Source organism: Crassostrea angulata, chromosome 10, assembly GCF_025612915.1.
Source record: "Crassostrea angulata isolate pt1a10 chromosome 10, ASM2561291v2, whole genome shotgun sequence".
NCBI classification, from domain to species: Eukaryota; Metazoa; Mollusca; class Bivalvia; order Ostreida; family Ostreidae; genus Magallana; species Magallana angulata.
This window is the reverse complement of record NC_069120.1, coordinates 55,815,846-55,831,551: the sequence shown is the minus strand read 5'-3', so window position 1 is coordinate 55,831,551 and position 15,706 is coordinate 55,815,846. Positions and strand designations below refer to the sequence as shown.

Genomic DNA, 15,706 nt, shown 5'->3' with positions numbered 1-15,706 from the left:
TGAATTGTCATTTATTAATTACATTGGAGTTTACTTAAAAATAAAATGGTTTCTTCGGTGTTTCATACGGGTAATCTTTATATTCCTATTCACTTTTATGGCAATGCACGTAGTCGTCTGATCCTATGTGTACTAAAATGAAGGCACTTTATTGTTTAAATAAATGACGTATAAAATGCAAATTGTTGTAAAGTTTGTGGTGAATCTGTAAACTGCATCTATCAAAGGTCAAGTGTTTTGTACTGTATTAAAGTGTTTTAAATAAGACCTAATCACAGGCGTGCGTTTGTTTACATGCATTCATAAAAGCCATTTCATGCAGTATCGCCCACTCATATATATGTACATGTACGTACTTTAAATTATTTGGGTTACATCGCTCCATAGATGGCCGTTGCTGCAGGTGTTGAGTGAATGTTTTTTACATCAATGAAGCCAAGAGTAAATGAATGAAGGTTGAGGTCGACTAGAGTCTCTGTGTGGTTTTTAAATCATTGATTTGATTTAGCAATTGATACTTATCCTGGGTATATATATTATTTACAAGCGAAAAACGGATGGGTTTTTTTCTTCAGAACTATGCAGGAAAGACCCTAGAAGTTGCGAGAGTGTATATTCATTTCTGATTTAATGGCATAATTAATTTTTTTTCAACTTTTCAATCATTTAAAGTCTTCAAAATGTCAGTCTCTGTGTTGACTCATTCAAGGGTGCTAAACCACTGAGATGGTCTCAGCGTCTTGCGTTTTCTAAAGAAGATGGGGAAATAGGATGCCGATATTTGGTTTTAAAAACCATAGGAGCATCTTATCCGCTCTACTCTTTATGAAATATATATGAATAATACACATGTCCTCGAGAGCAGAGCGGATAAGATGCCCATGTGGTTAAACTGCAAAGTACGATTGCAATTTTTTTTCTTTTCAATAAATTTTTTATCGGTACATGATACAATTTTGCAATCGCAAAATTTTGATAATTATACTTAGTTTGAATATTTAACAAACCCGAAGAAACAAAAATTATTGCCTCAAAATTTTGGTGGTATCGAACCTCAACTTAACCAATGAATCATTTCAGTCTCAAAAAAGTGCGAATATTTATACAAATACAAATATTTTATTGGAACAAACACAATCACAATAATTGGCAAAGGCCCAATATATGCATAAACAGAAGTATTGTTTTGATTACATATCAATATGAAAGATATACATGTATAATTATATTTCACATTCACATAAGAGGAAAATAGTTCTAGATCTGACATAAGCTGGTGCATTGTTTTGTTAGATGTACATAATGATTTATGCGACTTTGCACACGAGTTCACGGACTTCTATTATTTTTCTAAAACCTACGTCATATGATGTTTCTTATAATATATAATAATGAATCACTCCAATCGTTGTTGATTTAAATTGATACATTTTCTTTTAGACTACATGACAAAGAATATGGAGCTATAAAAGGCATTGAAGTTCTAAAAATGACACTACTTGAATATTTCTGGAACGCATCCTCCGGTTCAAATCAATATATTTTAAGAAATGGCCATATGTATGGGTTAAAATCGATGTTGAATATAGATAGTTTGGAATAAATTTCAATACAAAACAATTATCAGATATGTTGACTTTTCATATCTTATCAGTCGATTCAGAGACATAAATATTAAGTTAAAATTTATTTGTCTCGGGTCGATTAAACATTAAGCATTTTATCCGCCTTCATACACAAGACAGAAAACTTATGAGAAAATCATTTCATGAATTCATTGCAATTCACATTTACAAATGTCCTTCTCGTTTTCAATAACAATGTACTTAAAGTACGATCCGTTGGGTGTTGAATCAAATTTATACTACAGTAGCCGATATGAAATTTCTTAGCTTGAAAAGTAAAACACGCCTGTTTATTGGTAACTTATTATAATTCATAGCCAGCCATATTCTTACATTATTTACAATTTGATTTTTGCTACATATTAATAGATTTAGTGTGTGTCTTATCAACATCTATTTATTTCCTTTATCGAATAGCTTAAAGGCTAGCCTAATATCGGAGCTCTTTTGTGTTTAAGAGGCGCCAAAAAAGCAAATTCCGCTGTCAAAGAACACTCGATATGGTAAATATATTATTTTTGGGTAAAATCATTCATTTTTTTTAGTATAAATGAAATAATTCATAAATTTCGATATTCAGTGTTTGAGTACCTATCACTGTATTGACTCTGTTATTAAACTACAGTGTAAATCCCATTTTATCTTAGAGGAAATTCGAACGTAGTTATAAAAAAAGGGAGGGGGTATTTTTAATGACATGTAAATTTTTCCATGGTACACTAAGACAAACACTAACAAACGACCAATATGATGTGGTTTGAAGGATATATCATTGGTAAGCCGTTTACCATAATCTGTAAGACTTATTTTATATTCACTAAGTAAGACATGCTTCTGCTTTGGTATAGATAGATATTCCCAACGATTCTGAAGTTGCCCCTCCCCCTTTAAAAAGGATTTAAAAATCATCATTAAAGATCAATATTCTACAATTCTCAAAAGAAAGCAAATCGTGGACTTATGCCTGTATGGCTTCATACAGCATGTACGCAATGGTACAGTACGTACAGTACCCAAAAAGTCCATGGAAAGATGTATAGATCTATAGAACACTATTTCAGTGCAATCTCTTACTTGGATATTCTTAATATGATGGGATTCAAAATCAATGAAGGATCTATAAATCACTGGGATTCCAGATTAAATCTGGGATTTCTGAGTGCAATTACCCAAATTCTTAAAGAATTTTTAAAACAAAAAGATCTTAAAATTCATGCTATTTATGGTAACATAAGATGCGGTCTTTTTAAAATTAAAAAGAAATTCAAACTAATTATACCTGTTTAAAGTTAAATGTATTGCTACAATACAGTCAAAGTGTATTTTCATCTCCATTTGTTCTTAGTTTCTTTACACAATGGGTAATATTTACATTCAGATTCTGTGTTCTGGGTATGTGATACAATGTGTACACTAAGTTTACTTTGTGGTGTTTTCAGCATGGACGACTCAAGGTGAAGACCACTGCCCAACAGGAGGAAGCAAAGCGGAAAGAACGCGAGCAGAAACTGAAACTTTACACTGCCGCAACATCTGGGGCATTTAAAAAGGTCAGTAACAGCCGCATATATAAAATACACAATACAGGTAACTCGAGAAATCTTGAAGTCTGTGGGGCCAAAGATAAACTTTGAGAGATCAAGAGTTTGAGTTTTCAAGAATTCAAAATTTTCTAAGTTGAATGACAACATTTAAAATAAGTATGATCATATATTATGATTAAGGCATTCTAATGCTAATTTTACACATATCACATGCTATAAATAATACTCATTCAATATTTTCAGGTAAATATGCAATTCTGAATAAAATGAAAACTTTCAGGTTTCATGATACATGTATTTATTACACGTATTCTTTGTAAGATGAATAACATTCATGACATGAAAACAACATTTGATGTTGCTGTACTCTGCAAAGACAATTTAATATACCGGTACATGCAATGTATCAAACATTGATTGTTTAACTACTGGTACAAAATTTTTAAAAATAGATATGATGACATTGATGCATAGGGGGCTATATAGGGAAAAATCAGGACCAAATACTTCGAGCGATTAAGAACTTCCAAGTTTGAGCCATCAAGAGTACCGTAACATGTATATACAGCACTGCTGTATTTAATCGGTCATCATTTCCTGCAATATAAAATTGTATGCCTCCTAATACCATAAATACACACACACTCAGATACATGTACAGAGTGCCATATTTGATATGATGAAATTCATTAAAATTATCATTTTCTGAACACTTTTTACAACTATATATATTTCCCGCAAAACCAAAAATTCTTCCTTTTTCTTTTGGTTTTGGGGGGGGGGGGACAGTGTATGGTTAAGAAATAAAGTACGAGTTTTCGTGAATGTTGCAGAATAACCTCCGAGGTCGAGAAATGTTATTTTGGAATATAAAAGCCGAGGCGTTAGCCAAGGCTTTTATATTTCAAACAACATTTCGAGACTGAGGAGGTTATCCTGCAACATTCACCAAAACAAGAACTTTTTTTCTATTCTAACAGCCCAGTATTTCTACAGATCGTTTCTCCTATAGAGAGATGATCTAGGTCATTTTGACGGCTGTTCCGTGAACAGCCCAGTATTTCTACAGATCGTTTCTCCTATAGAGAGATGATCTAGGTCATTTTGACGGCTGTTCCGTGTTACCCCAACGGTTTTTTTAGTAATGTTTACATGTGTATCGATCAAAGGAATGACATGCAGATGACAGACTTTTCCTTAGGACTTTAATGCTCTTCACTTATTTATAAAATATCTTTGAATCACATTCCTAATATTTTAAGGGCAATTTAATACGATTATTACTACTGCAAGTTATATATTTTATGTAAAAACATGCAGTGAAAATGTGCTAGGAAGGTCCTAGGAACAGCCGCATTGATCTCTTTAAAATAAAAAATGAGGCAATACACATCGTTTTGACTGGAAGTAACACATGAAATTGACATGGTTTTAAAACTTTTTACGGTTTGAAGTTGTACTTCCATGATCAGTGCGAGACAAATATGTATTTCTGATCTGATAATTTACTGATGACGTCTCTCTTTGATCTCTTTGATCTCGGCAATAACTATAGTAGAATTATAAATAAATGAAGGAGGGAGGGAGCAAACTCAACATTGGACATCTTTGCTAGTGGCATGAACCTGGCATCATTTTGGTTTACAAAAGTGTAATGAATAACTGTATCTGCTGTTAATCTAACAAACTATGATACTTGGATGAAATGGATGATTATCTTTCTTTGGGAAAGTTTGTGATATATGATATAAAAATATTTTTCTAGCGACTAAATGGAGAATTTGATGAGGAGGGACTGAAGCTTACAGGGGAAATTCTGTCTGTGAATCCAGACTTCTATTCACTATGGAATTACCGCAAAGAAATCTTCTTGTTCATGAAGGACAACAAGTAAGTTAACTTCTTCCACAGGAGTTATATTAGAGAGGTTGAGATTTCCAACGTGTACGGGAACAAGGGGAATCACCTAAATTCTTCACGTATTATGTCATCAGTTTTTGTGACGACATGGTTTCTACATGTTCTCTAAACTTGTCGTCTACACGTAAGTACAAACGTGTAGCTTTTTACAACAAATAAAATCTTATTGATGAGGGATTGTATTCTTCTGATACATTATATAGATTTTTAAACTTCATTTGCATGAAAGTTGATAAGAAATTTACCATTTATTTGGAATAAACTAAATAAATTCATGTCATAAAACTGCGTTGATTTACGTACACGTTTATATCCTACAGGTTAAGAAATCTCAACTGATGAATTATAAAAACGTGTACGTGTAGTTTTAACACACGTACGCATACCCATACACGTTATAAATTCGAACCTCTCTAATAGCAGACATTTTACACAATAATTACCTGACAGGTATGAAATGCTTTAATTATGTATGGTGCTATTATACAATTGAAAAAAATCTGTATACCAGTATACAGTGTATGTATATTGTGTTACTGTTGTGTTACTGTTGTGTTACTGTTGTGTCACTGTTGTGTCACTGTTCAGTGTTGTGTTACTGTTGTGACTGTTGTCACAGAGAGTTGCCTGCCTAAATGAATTATACCAAAATCTAACAATCTCTGTAAATAATAACCAGTACACAAGCTAACTTATGATCACTTCTTATGTAGAGTCTCATTATTATTGCAGATGTACACAAGATTATTATTTATTATATCAAGTCATGCAGAAATATCCACATTAACAGTATATGTAGTTAATTTGTGGCAACTGGGTTTAACTTTACATGTAGTTGAGATTTTGGTGACTGCGGTTTAACAATACATGTAGTCGAGTTTGTGGTGACTGGGGTTTAACAATACATGTAGTTGAGTTTGTGGTGACTTCTGGTTAACAGTACATGTATTGTAGTTGAGTTTGTGGTGACTGCGATTTAACAGTACATGTAGCTGAGTTTGTGGTGACTGCGGTTTAACAGTACATGTAGTTGAGTTTGTGTTGACTTTGGTTTAACAATACATGTAGTTGAGTTTGTGATGACTGCGGTGTTACAGGGAGACAGAGTTTGTACAGAAGCTGATGCAGGATGAGCTCGGATTCCTCGAGTCTTGTCTCAAGGTCAACCCAAAGTCGTACGGCGCCTGGCACCACCGAAGCTTCATCCTGGAGAACATGCCACACCCTGACTGGGAGCGAGAACTCCAGCTCTGTAACACTTTTCTGGAGTATGACGAGAGAAATTGTGAGTTATTGCCTATCTTAACAACATTGTACTCCTTCATATCCACTAGATGTATTAAAAACTTTATATAACATTTTTGAATAAGTTTTCTCGTTATGTCACAAATGAGATAATTTTATTACTTTGCCCTGTAAATTGCTGAATCACACCAGAAATAGTTATATTGCCCTACCGGAAAAAGTTATATTTCACAGGAAATGGTTATATCGCCCTCCCGAAACTGTTATATCACCCTCGCGTGCAATAATTCTGCATATTAATTACGTGAATGGCATGACAGTGTCTGCTATTCAGAGAAACTTCCTTTAATTGTTTAATTTGAAAAATAATCTTCTTTTTGAAAGCATTGATCGGTATTTCAAAAGAAAATTGATTCGTAAGGTATGAAGATGCATTAATAATTAAAATACACCTGTTAATAAGGTAAATATATTCTTAAACATATTTTTATTTTTAAAAATGTTATATAACTTATATTACATGTCTTCTCGGGCGACAATACCAGAATATTTGTCCCCCGGTGACAGGAAAGCCCTAGAGTGTTATGTCACCCACTGCCTTCGGCATCGGGCGACATAACACTCTAGGGCTTTCCTGTCACCTCGGGGCAAATATTCTGGTATGTCGCCCTCGAAGTCATGTAATATATGTATAATATACCATTTTTGAATAAGTTTTCTCGTTATGTCACAAATGAGATAATTTTATTACTATGCCCTGAAAATTGCTGAATCACACCGGAAACAGTTATATTGCCCTCCCGGAAACAGTTATATTTCACAGGAAATAGTTATATCGCCCTCCCGAAACTGTAATATCACCATCGCGTGCAAGAATTCTGCATATTAATTACGTTGGGTTCGATATTCAAGGAGCCAGTTGCTAAGCAAACGTAAACAGATCTGCGAATTTTCAACATGTCAGGCCATCGTCTACGGTTTGTTCATCTAAATTCAGATGAACTCGATAGTTTAATTGATGAAAATATTCGGCAAACACGACAAAAGTGATAAACTCAAGCGTGAGTGTTTTAAAAACATTTTCCTCCGCCTTGTGAATTAAATAAATATGTTGATAACCCGAGTTTGATTAATTTGTTTAAAAATGTTATATAACATATATTACATGTCTTCTCGGGCGACAATACCAGAATATTTGTCCCTCGGTGACAGGAAAGCCCTGGAGTGTTATGTCGCCCTCTGCCTTCGGCATCGGGCGACATAACACTCCAGGGCTTTCCTGTCACCTCGGGGCAAATATTCTGGTATGTCGCCCTCGAAGCCATGTAATATATGTATAATGTATTAGCAATATTTCAGTGCTTAAGTTTTACTTTCCTGGTTTTATTGATAGTTCACTGTTGGGATTATCGACGATTTGTCGTCCTAACCTCGGATGTAGATTTAGAACAGGAGCTTGCGTACACAACAGAGAAAATACAGACCAACTTTTCCAATTATTCATCGTGGCATTACCGCAGTAAACTACTTCCTATTATCTTCCCTGACCCCACCCACCCTGTCAGAGTGCAGGAGGACATCTTGTTACAGGGTAAGCTGGTTTTACTATTGATAAGTCCACTGCAATGATAATTTTACATTTGATTCAACCACTAAGGATGTCAAAATATAAATCAAAATAAAACTCAGAAGAAGAGTTCAAAAACGTATGAAAAAGAGAATTTTAAAAAATCATTGGTATTTGAACATAAATGTAAGAAATCAATTACTGGTAAAAAAAAAATATTGAGATATAAAATTTTGTACAGGTATGACGGTGATAACAATCTTCTGTGGAGCTCTTTCTTTGGGTTCTTATTTTTGTAAATACAAAAAAGTATACATAAAAATTGTGTTAATTATTAACTTGTACATATCTTGTGCTGATGGATTTTGCTTAGGTTTTTTTTTTTTATCACAGAGCATGAAACAGTACAGAATGCCATATTCACTGATCCTGATGACCAGAGCGCTTGGTTCTACCACAGGTGGCTGCTGGGAAGGGGTAAGGTTGATAAGGGGAGGTAGAGTTTGTTGTGGAGGGGTAATACTGAAGGGGAGGGGTTAGACTGCCGGAGATGAGTAAGGTTTCATTAATATTGCTGGGGAAAGATAAAACTGATGGGGAGGGGTAAAACTTAGAGGGGTAACGCTGTTTGGGGAAGGCTTTTTATTCTTTTAAAATTTAATAATATAATTCAAAAGATAACTTTTTCATCTGATGCAGAATGATTTGTTTCAGATGTTTATTTTAAGGATCTCACACTGACATATAATGACAAAATTGAATCTTCAAGTTAATTTCTGCTAATTTGGTATTGAGTCTTCTATTAAACTTTTGCAGGGAGGAAAAAACTGCAGATAAGTTGTGTTCATGCATCGCGTAAAACCAACCAGATTCTAGTGCTGCTCACCAACTACATACAGGTAAACTCTCAGAATGGCTCACACCTTTATTCATGAATAAGTGAAAAGACATATACATTGTGTGCTTAGGTATATTTACCTCTTAAGTACATAAATGCATGTTCACAGTGCCAGAAACTCCGACTCTCTGATTGTCAAAATTATTCTTCATTCAACTGACACATGATTCATAACAACAATTTTTGTGTGTGTGTTTTTAGTAAAGTTTCAGAAAAATGAAATTATATAAGATCCTGGGTAACAAACCTGGCTGTTCTAATTACCTGATGTCTTGTCAGATATAAACCATGGAAGCGAATATCGTTTACATTTGTTTTGATATTGAATTATTGGCTCCGTTACTAGGTAAATCATGGTCATCAGTTGTCAGTGAACATCAACAGTAGCCCAGTCACAGGGGAATGGAGGAATGTCACCGGTACCAATAGCTACAGTATTATATGGGTAAGTGTAGCAACACAAACAAATATAGCTACTGTATTAAATGGGTGAGTTTAGCAATGGCTACAGTATTATATGGGTAAATGTAGCAATACAAGCCAATAGCTACAGTATTATATGGGTAAGTGTTGCAATACAAACCAGTAGCTACAGTATTATATGGGTAAGTGTTGCAATACAAACCAATAGCTACATTATTATATGGGTAAGTGTACCAATAGCTACAGTATTATATGGGTAAATGTAGCAATACAAGCCAATAGCTACAGTATTATATGGGTAAGTGTTGCAATAAAAAGCAATAGCTACAGTATTATATGAATAAGTGTACCAATAGCTACAGTATTATATGGGTAAGTGTAGCAATGGCTACAGTATTATATGGTAAGTGTAGCAATACATACCATTGGCTACATTATTATATTGCTGAGTGTAGCAATACAAACTGATAGCTACATTTTATATGGGTAAGTGTAGCAATAGCTACATTATTATATATGGGTAAGTTTAGCAGTAAAATCCAATATCTACAGTATTATTTGGGTAATTGTAGCAATAGCTACAGTACTATATGGGTATGTGTTGCAATACATACCAATAGCTACAGTATTATATGGGTAAGTGTAGCAATACAAGCCAATAGTTACAGTATTATATGGGTAAGTGTAGCAATACAAACCAATAGCTACAGTATTATACAGTGGGGCCTCAGATATCCGGACGCCAGATATCCGGACGCTTCACTTTCCGGTCGATTTTTATTGGGAACGTAATTTTTACACAATAATTTGTCTCGTTTATCCGGAATTCCGCGTTCCGGATCCGGACGGTCAAATTTTACCACATAATACAGTTTTCCTTTAAATTTTACCTCATTTAACCGGACGGTCACATTTAAGTGTTCGGGGGCACAAAAGTTTTTTATGCGCAAGTGCAAATTGGTGTAAAAACATCTGACACTGGTTGTTGGTTTTAAACAATGCCTTCGTCCGGTAATCGGGGTCACCTGTGTCACGCTATGTACTCGCCCGAGGAAATTACGATAACCATGGATGTGACATGCTTAATTGTCGCCATTTAACTTATGAACTGTTATTGTTTGATTAAAATGTCATGAAAATTGTTTAATTTGTGTTTTAAAAAGTCATCTATTGATTGAATTAAAATTCTATTAATCGTAGTGTGATTAGATCGTTCGTACGCCTATTCATTTTAAAACGTAATTGAAATGAAATATTTGATAATTTGAGTTTTGTTTACGATAGTTATTAAGACCGCTTGGGATGTTCAGGGTATCGACATGAATTTTAAATCGTGTGTTCAATTAACAGTGTAATAATAATTTATGCCAAACATGGCGTGGATGAGTGTTCACGCTACTTGTAAATATCGCTTGGGTGCAATTAACTCTATAGAAAGATGGATACGTAAAATTAGCTTGGGTAAGTTCTGTCAATGAAAAAATAGCTTGGACAATTATCAATAAGGGAATATATACAGATTTTCACCCATTTTCAATCATCAAATGTTGAGCAGCTTCAAACATGTCAACACCACTGGCCAAGAGAGCGAGAGTTGCGATCACCGCTAGCTTGAAGAAAAAGATTTGTCAGCATAAAGTGGAACACCGACTTTCTTCTCTTCGCTTTTTTATGCGAATGTAATTAAAATATCGGTTTAATACAGTGATTGTTATGTACATGTACATGTACATGTGTTGCCTTAAAGAATGTAGTGCTTGGTTTCCTGTGGAAAAAACATACCTTAAATAATGTTTTAACAATATTTTCTTTTGTTAATTTAAAAAAAATCTAAATTTTTTTTGTAATGCTTATGGCTATCAAAATAAAATATTTTTAATTGTATAATTAATTAATGAGTTATGTTTCCATAAATATTAAAGGTAAATATCACAATTCAGATATCCGGACGCTTCACCTATCCGGACGATTTGGCCTGGGGACAAAAGTGTCCGGATAAGTGAGGCTCCACTGTATTGGTAAGTGTAACAGTAGCTACAGTATTATATGGGTAAATGTAGCAATACAAACCAATAGCTACAGTATTATATGGTAAGTGTAGCAATAACTACAGTATTATATGGGTAAATGTAGCAATACAAACCAATAGCTACAGTATTATATGGGTAAGTGTAACAATAGCTACAGTATTATATGGGTAAGTGTTGCAATACAAGCCAATAGTTACAGTATTATATGGGTAAGTGTAGCAATACAAACCAATAGCTACAGTATTATATGGGTAAGTGTAGCAATACAAACCAATAGCTACAGTATTGGTAAGTGTAACAATGGCTACAGTATTATATGGGTAAGTGTAGCAGTAACTACAGTATTATATGGGTAAGTGTAGCAATAATTACAGTATTATATGGGTAAGTGTAGCAATAGAAGCCAATAGCTACAGTATTATATGGGTAAGTTGCAATAATTACAGTATTATATGGGTAAATGTAGCAATACAAGCCAATAGCTACAGTATTATATGGGTAAGTGTAGCAATACAAACCAATAGCTACAGTATTATATGGGTAAGTGTAGCAATACAAGCCAATAGCTACATTATTATATGGGTAAGTGTAACAATAGCTACAGTATTATATGGGTAAATGTAGCAATACAAACCAATAGCTACAGTATTATATGGGTAAGTGTAACAATAGCTACAGTATTATATGGGTAAATGTAGCAATAACTACAGTATTATATGGGTAAGTGAAGCAATAGCTACAGTACTATATGGGTAAGTGTACCAATACAAACCAATAGCTACAGTATTATATGGGTAGGTGTATCAATACATACCAATAGCTACAGTATTACATTGGTGAGTGTAGTAATACAAACAAATAGCTACATTTCATATGGGTAAGTGTAGCAATAGCTACAGTATTTTATGGGTAAGTGTAGCAATAGCTACAATATTATGTGGGTAAGTTTACCAATAGCTATGGAGTGATATGGGTGAGTATAGCATTAAAAGCCAATAACTCTCATTTCAGCAATGTGTTGATGCTAAAAGCTTTTTTTGATAGATAGGTTTTATAAGGGAAAGAAAATGCCCTGTATCATGTATGTATACATAAAGAAACCAGATAATGATATATGTGGACTATGTATGAGGTGTTGATATCTGTAGATCCTGACACACACTAATATCTGTAGATCCTGACACACACTAATATCTGTAGATTCTGACACACACTAATATCTATAGATTCTGACACACACCAATATCTGTAGATTCTGACACACACTAATATCTGTAGATTCTGACATACACTAATATCTGTAGATTCTGACACACACTAATATCTGTAGATTCTGACACACACTAATATCTGTAGATTCTGACACACACTAATATCTGTAGATTCTGACACACACTAATATCTGTAGATTCTGACACACACTAATATCTGTAGATTCTGACACACACTAATATCTGTAGATTCTGACACACACTAATATCTGTAGATTCTGACACACACTAATATCTGTAGATTCTGACACACACTAATATCTGTAGATTCTGACACACACTGATATCTGTAGATTCTGACACACACTGATATCTGTAGATTCTGACACACACTGATATCTGTAGATTCTGACACACACTGATAAGTTGATATCTGTAAATCCTAACATGTTGATATCCGATACACATTCATTTTTGTAAATCCTGGCATGTTGATATCAGACACTTTTTCATATCTGTAGATCCTGACAGTGAAGGATGGTTTTCCTGGGGGTGAGCATTTGTCTATAGGGGTGACCCTTCTCACTGAGTCTGACTGCACTCAGTTCTCTCAGGGCCTACAGCTCACCCAGGGTCAGGACGAGGCGTGGACCATGGCGAGTTACAAGGCAGGGACTCGGTTCAGCATCGAGCTGAGTGCGGCGGCCAGCTCAACCATGGAGAAAGAACTGGAGGCGATCCAGGAACTTCACTCAGTGGAGCCAGAAAATAAATGTAGGTCAATGTACAGATATCAGGTCTGAAGACATGTATTCCTTTTGATTGATTCATTTAATGGTGAATCCGAAACAATCCTTTGTTTGATTAGTACTGGTATGTGGTCATTTAAGGATTACAAATGTTCCTGATATATTTTCATAATTATACGCAAGGAATTAATATCCGCGTAAAATCGCGAGAATCATGTCTCACAGATTTTAAATTCTTGCTTTTAATTTTCGGGCAGATGTAAACTAATTGGAATTATGAAAAAAAAATCGGCGTTCATGATTTTATATTCTCCCGATTAGATGCAAAACTGTTAAATCGCAGAATTAAGTACTCGTATAAAATAAGGAATCTACAGTACACTGTGCCTGTGAACTTCTCATTAATTATTGGTACCTCATCGTGCCCTGTTATTCACCAGTGATTGTTTCTATATAGGGGTACTGCTGACCCTGCTCTACTTAATGAAGGCCATTGACCCAGTTCATGAGAAGTACCAGGATGACATCACTGAGGCGATAGAGAAGCTGACTGCGGTGGACTCCAAGAGAAAAGCCTTCTATCGGGATCTCAGTAAGTTCCATATACCACTATGCTTTTAATGTTTCAGTGTTTGTAATGTTTATGCTTCATATATGTGAAGTTTTAGCAAGTTTCGTATACTGCTATGCTTTTGATGTACCAGTATTTGTAATGTTTATGCTTCATATATCGTGAAGTCTTGTTTTTTTATTCATTTGTAATGTTATGTTTCAAATACTGTGAAGTATTGCTCAATTTGTTTAATGCATCTATAAGTGAAATTGTGACATATACCCAGTAATATTTCAGTTGAATGTGATAAGACACTTTAGTCAACCTTGTACTGGTTTAGAGTTGATTTGTTTTTCTCACAACGTTAGTTGGTTTTACAGAGAGTAAGTTCATGATGGAGAAGATTCTTGATGTACAGGATGTAAACACCCGTGACATGACCTTGAGTGGCCTTGACCTGACCTCTCTGTGTCACACTGAGTGGATGGTGCTGGTTCAGGAGCTTGATGTGTCACAGAACCACCTGACCTCCCTCAAACCCCTTGGTAACCTGCCTTGTCTCGTATTCCTTATTGCCAATAACAATGATATCGACTCAGTGGAGGGTCTTCAACATTGTAAACAGCTTAAAAAGCTTCATCTTCAGAAAAATGGTGGGTATCGATTAATATTACTGTCAAATAAAAAAAAATTAAAATTTTATTATTTCAGTCTCCTGCTTAATATCTATTTAAATGTATGATTCGGCAGTTTTTTCCTTTACAGCTTTACGAACAGTGCAAGCCTTCAGTACCCTCTCCTCTCTCCCATTAGAGGATGTGAATGTATCGGGGAATCCATTGTGCAATATTGAGAACTACACTGAGGCCCTGAAGGCGATTCTTCCAACCCTTGCCCCAAGCTGAGGGCAATATTTCTTGCTTTTGCCCCGAGCTGAGGGCGAATCTGTCACAGCTGTAGGTGTCAAAGATTTGGTGCTCCTCTTGGTTTCACTGAGCAAGACTGGTGACAATGTGATATATGGATTATTTATGGACCAATAGATTTTATAATGTTATACAATTACAATTTATGTAGTCATTTCGTTTCACACATTATGTTATACCACAGTCCCTTTTCAACTGGCCAATATTTTACTATTAGTAACTTAATTTACTTCAACAGACTTCAAAAGCATATGTATTTGTTTAGTAAATTCATTTTTTCTGTTGCTAATTGATATATAGCATGTGTTTATGCATTCTAGTATCTAGTATGCCCACTTGGTTGACTGATAGTATGTAAATGTACAATCATGTATCTGTAATTTCTTGGTTATGTGATATTTTATATACAATGCTACATGTACTGTATACAGGATTATTTTCGCCCGTGTTAATTTCGCCTTTCTTTACTTGCAAACGGTTCCACCCCGTCTTTAATTCGCCTATATAAAATTGTGATAAAAGAGAGACAATTTGAGACATTGGAATTCACTCAGTCTTGATTTAGCCCGCTGACAACGAGGGCAAAAGGGGCGAAAATAAAACAGGGTCAAATATTTCCCTGTATACAGTATGTAAACAAGGCCAGATGTTTCTTGCTAGTGCAATATATGTAGATAGGAATAAACACAATTATTGATGACTCAAAGTTTTCTCTTATTTGCTTTTTAAACTAAAGTATGATAGCAATATTGAATATGCAATAATTTTGGAAAAGATGCAACATGGTCCAAAAAAATTTTTAAACAAAAGAAGCATGATCATTGCATAATTTAATATCCGAGTTGTTTTGTCTGTAGTCAAAGCACTTGAAACGCTGGTTTGCATCTCCAGTAGAAGTTGTCTGATGTATGCTTAAGTCTTATTATCTTGGTATAGAAATAATCAAAACACAAAGTTTTCAAAACAGAGAAATTTTCACGTTGAATTTCCCTGCATTACCATGATTTCAAAAGCC

The 15,706-nt window shown here is 34.6% G+C and overlaps 1 protein-coding gene across 1 annotated transcript; it reads left to right on the top strand.

Moving 5' to 3' along the window:
* The first annotated feature begins 2,061 nt into the window (after nt 1-2,061).
* LOC128165476 (geranylgeranyl transferase type-2 subunit alpha-like) lies at nt 2,062-15,397 on the top strand. The gene is made up of 12 exons (XM_052830075.1): nt 2,062-2,128; nt 3,065-3,175; nt 4,935-5,059; nt 6,187-6,374; nt 7,728-7,925; nt 8,295-8,378; nt 8,718-8,800; nt 9,146-9,244; nt 12,985-13,237; nt 13,670-13,804; nt 14,146-14,418; nt 14,531-15,397. Exons 1-12 carry the CDS (start codon nt 2,126-2,128, stop codon nt 14,668-14,670), a joined length of 1,692 nt encoding a protein of 563 aa, XP_052686035.1. The 5' UTR covers nt 2,062-2,125; the 3' UTR covers nt 14,671-15,397.
* Nucleotides 15,398-15,706: the final 309 nt, after the last annotated feature.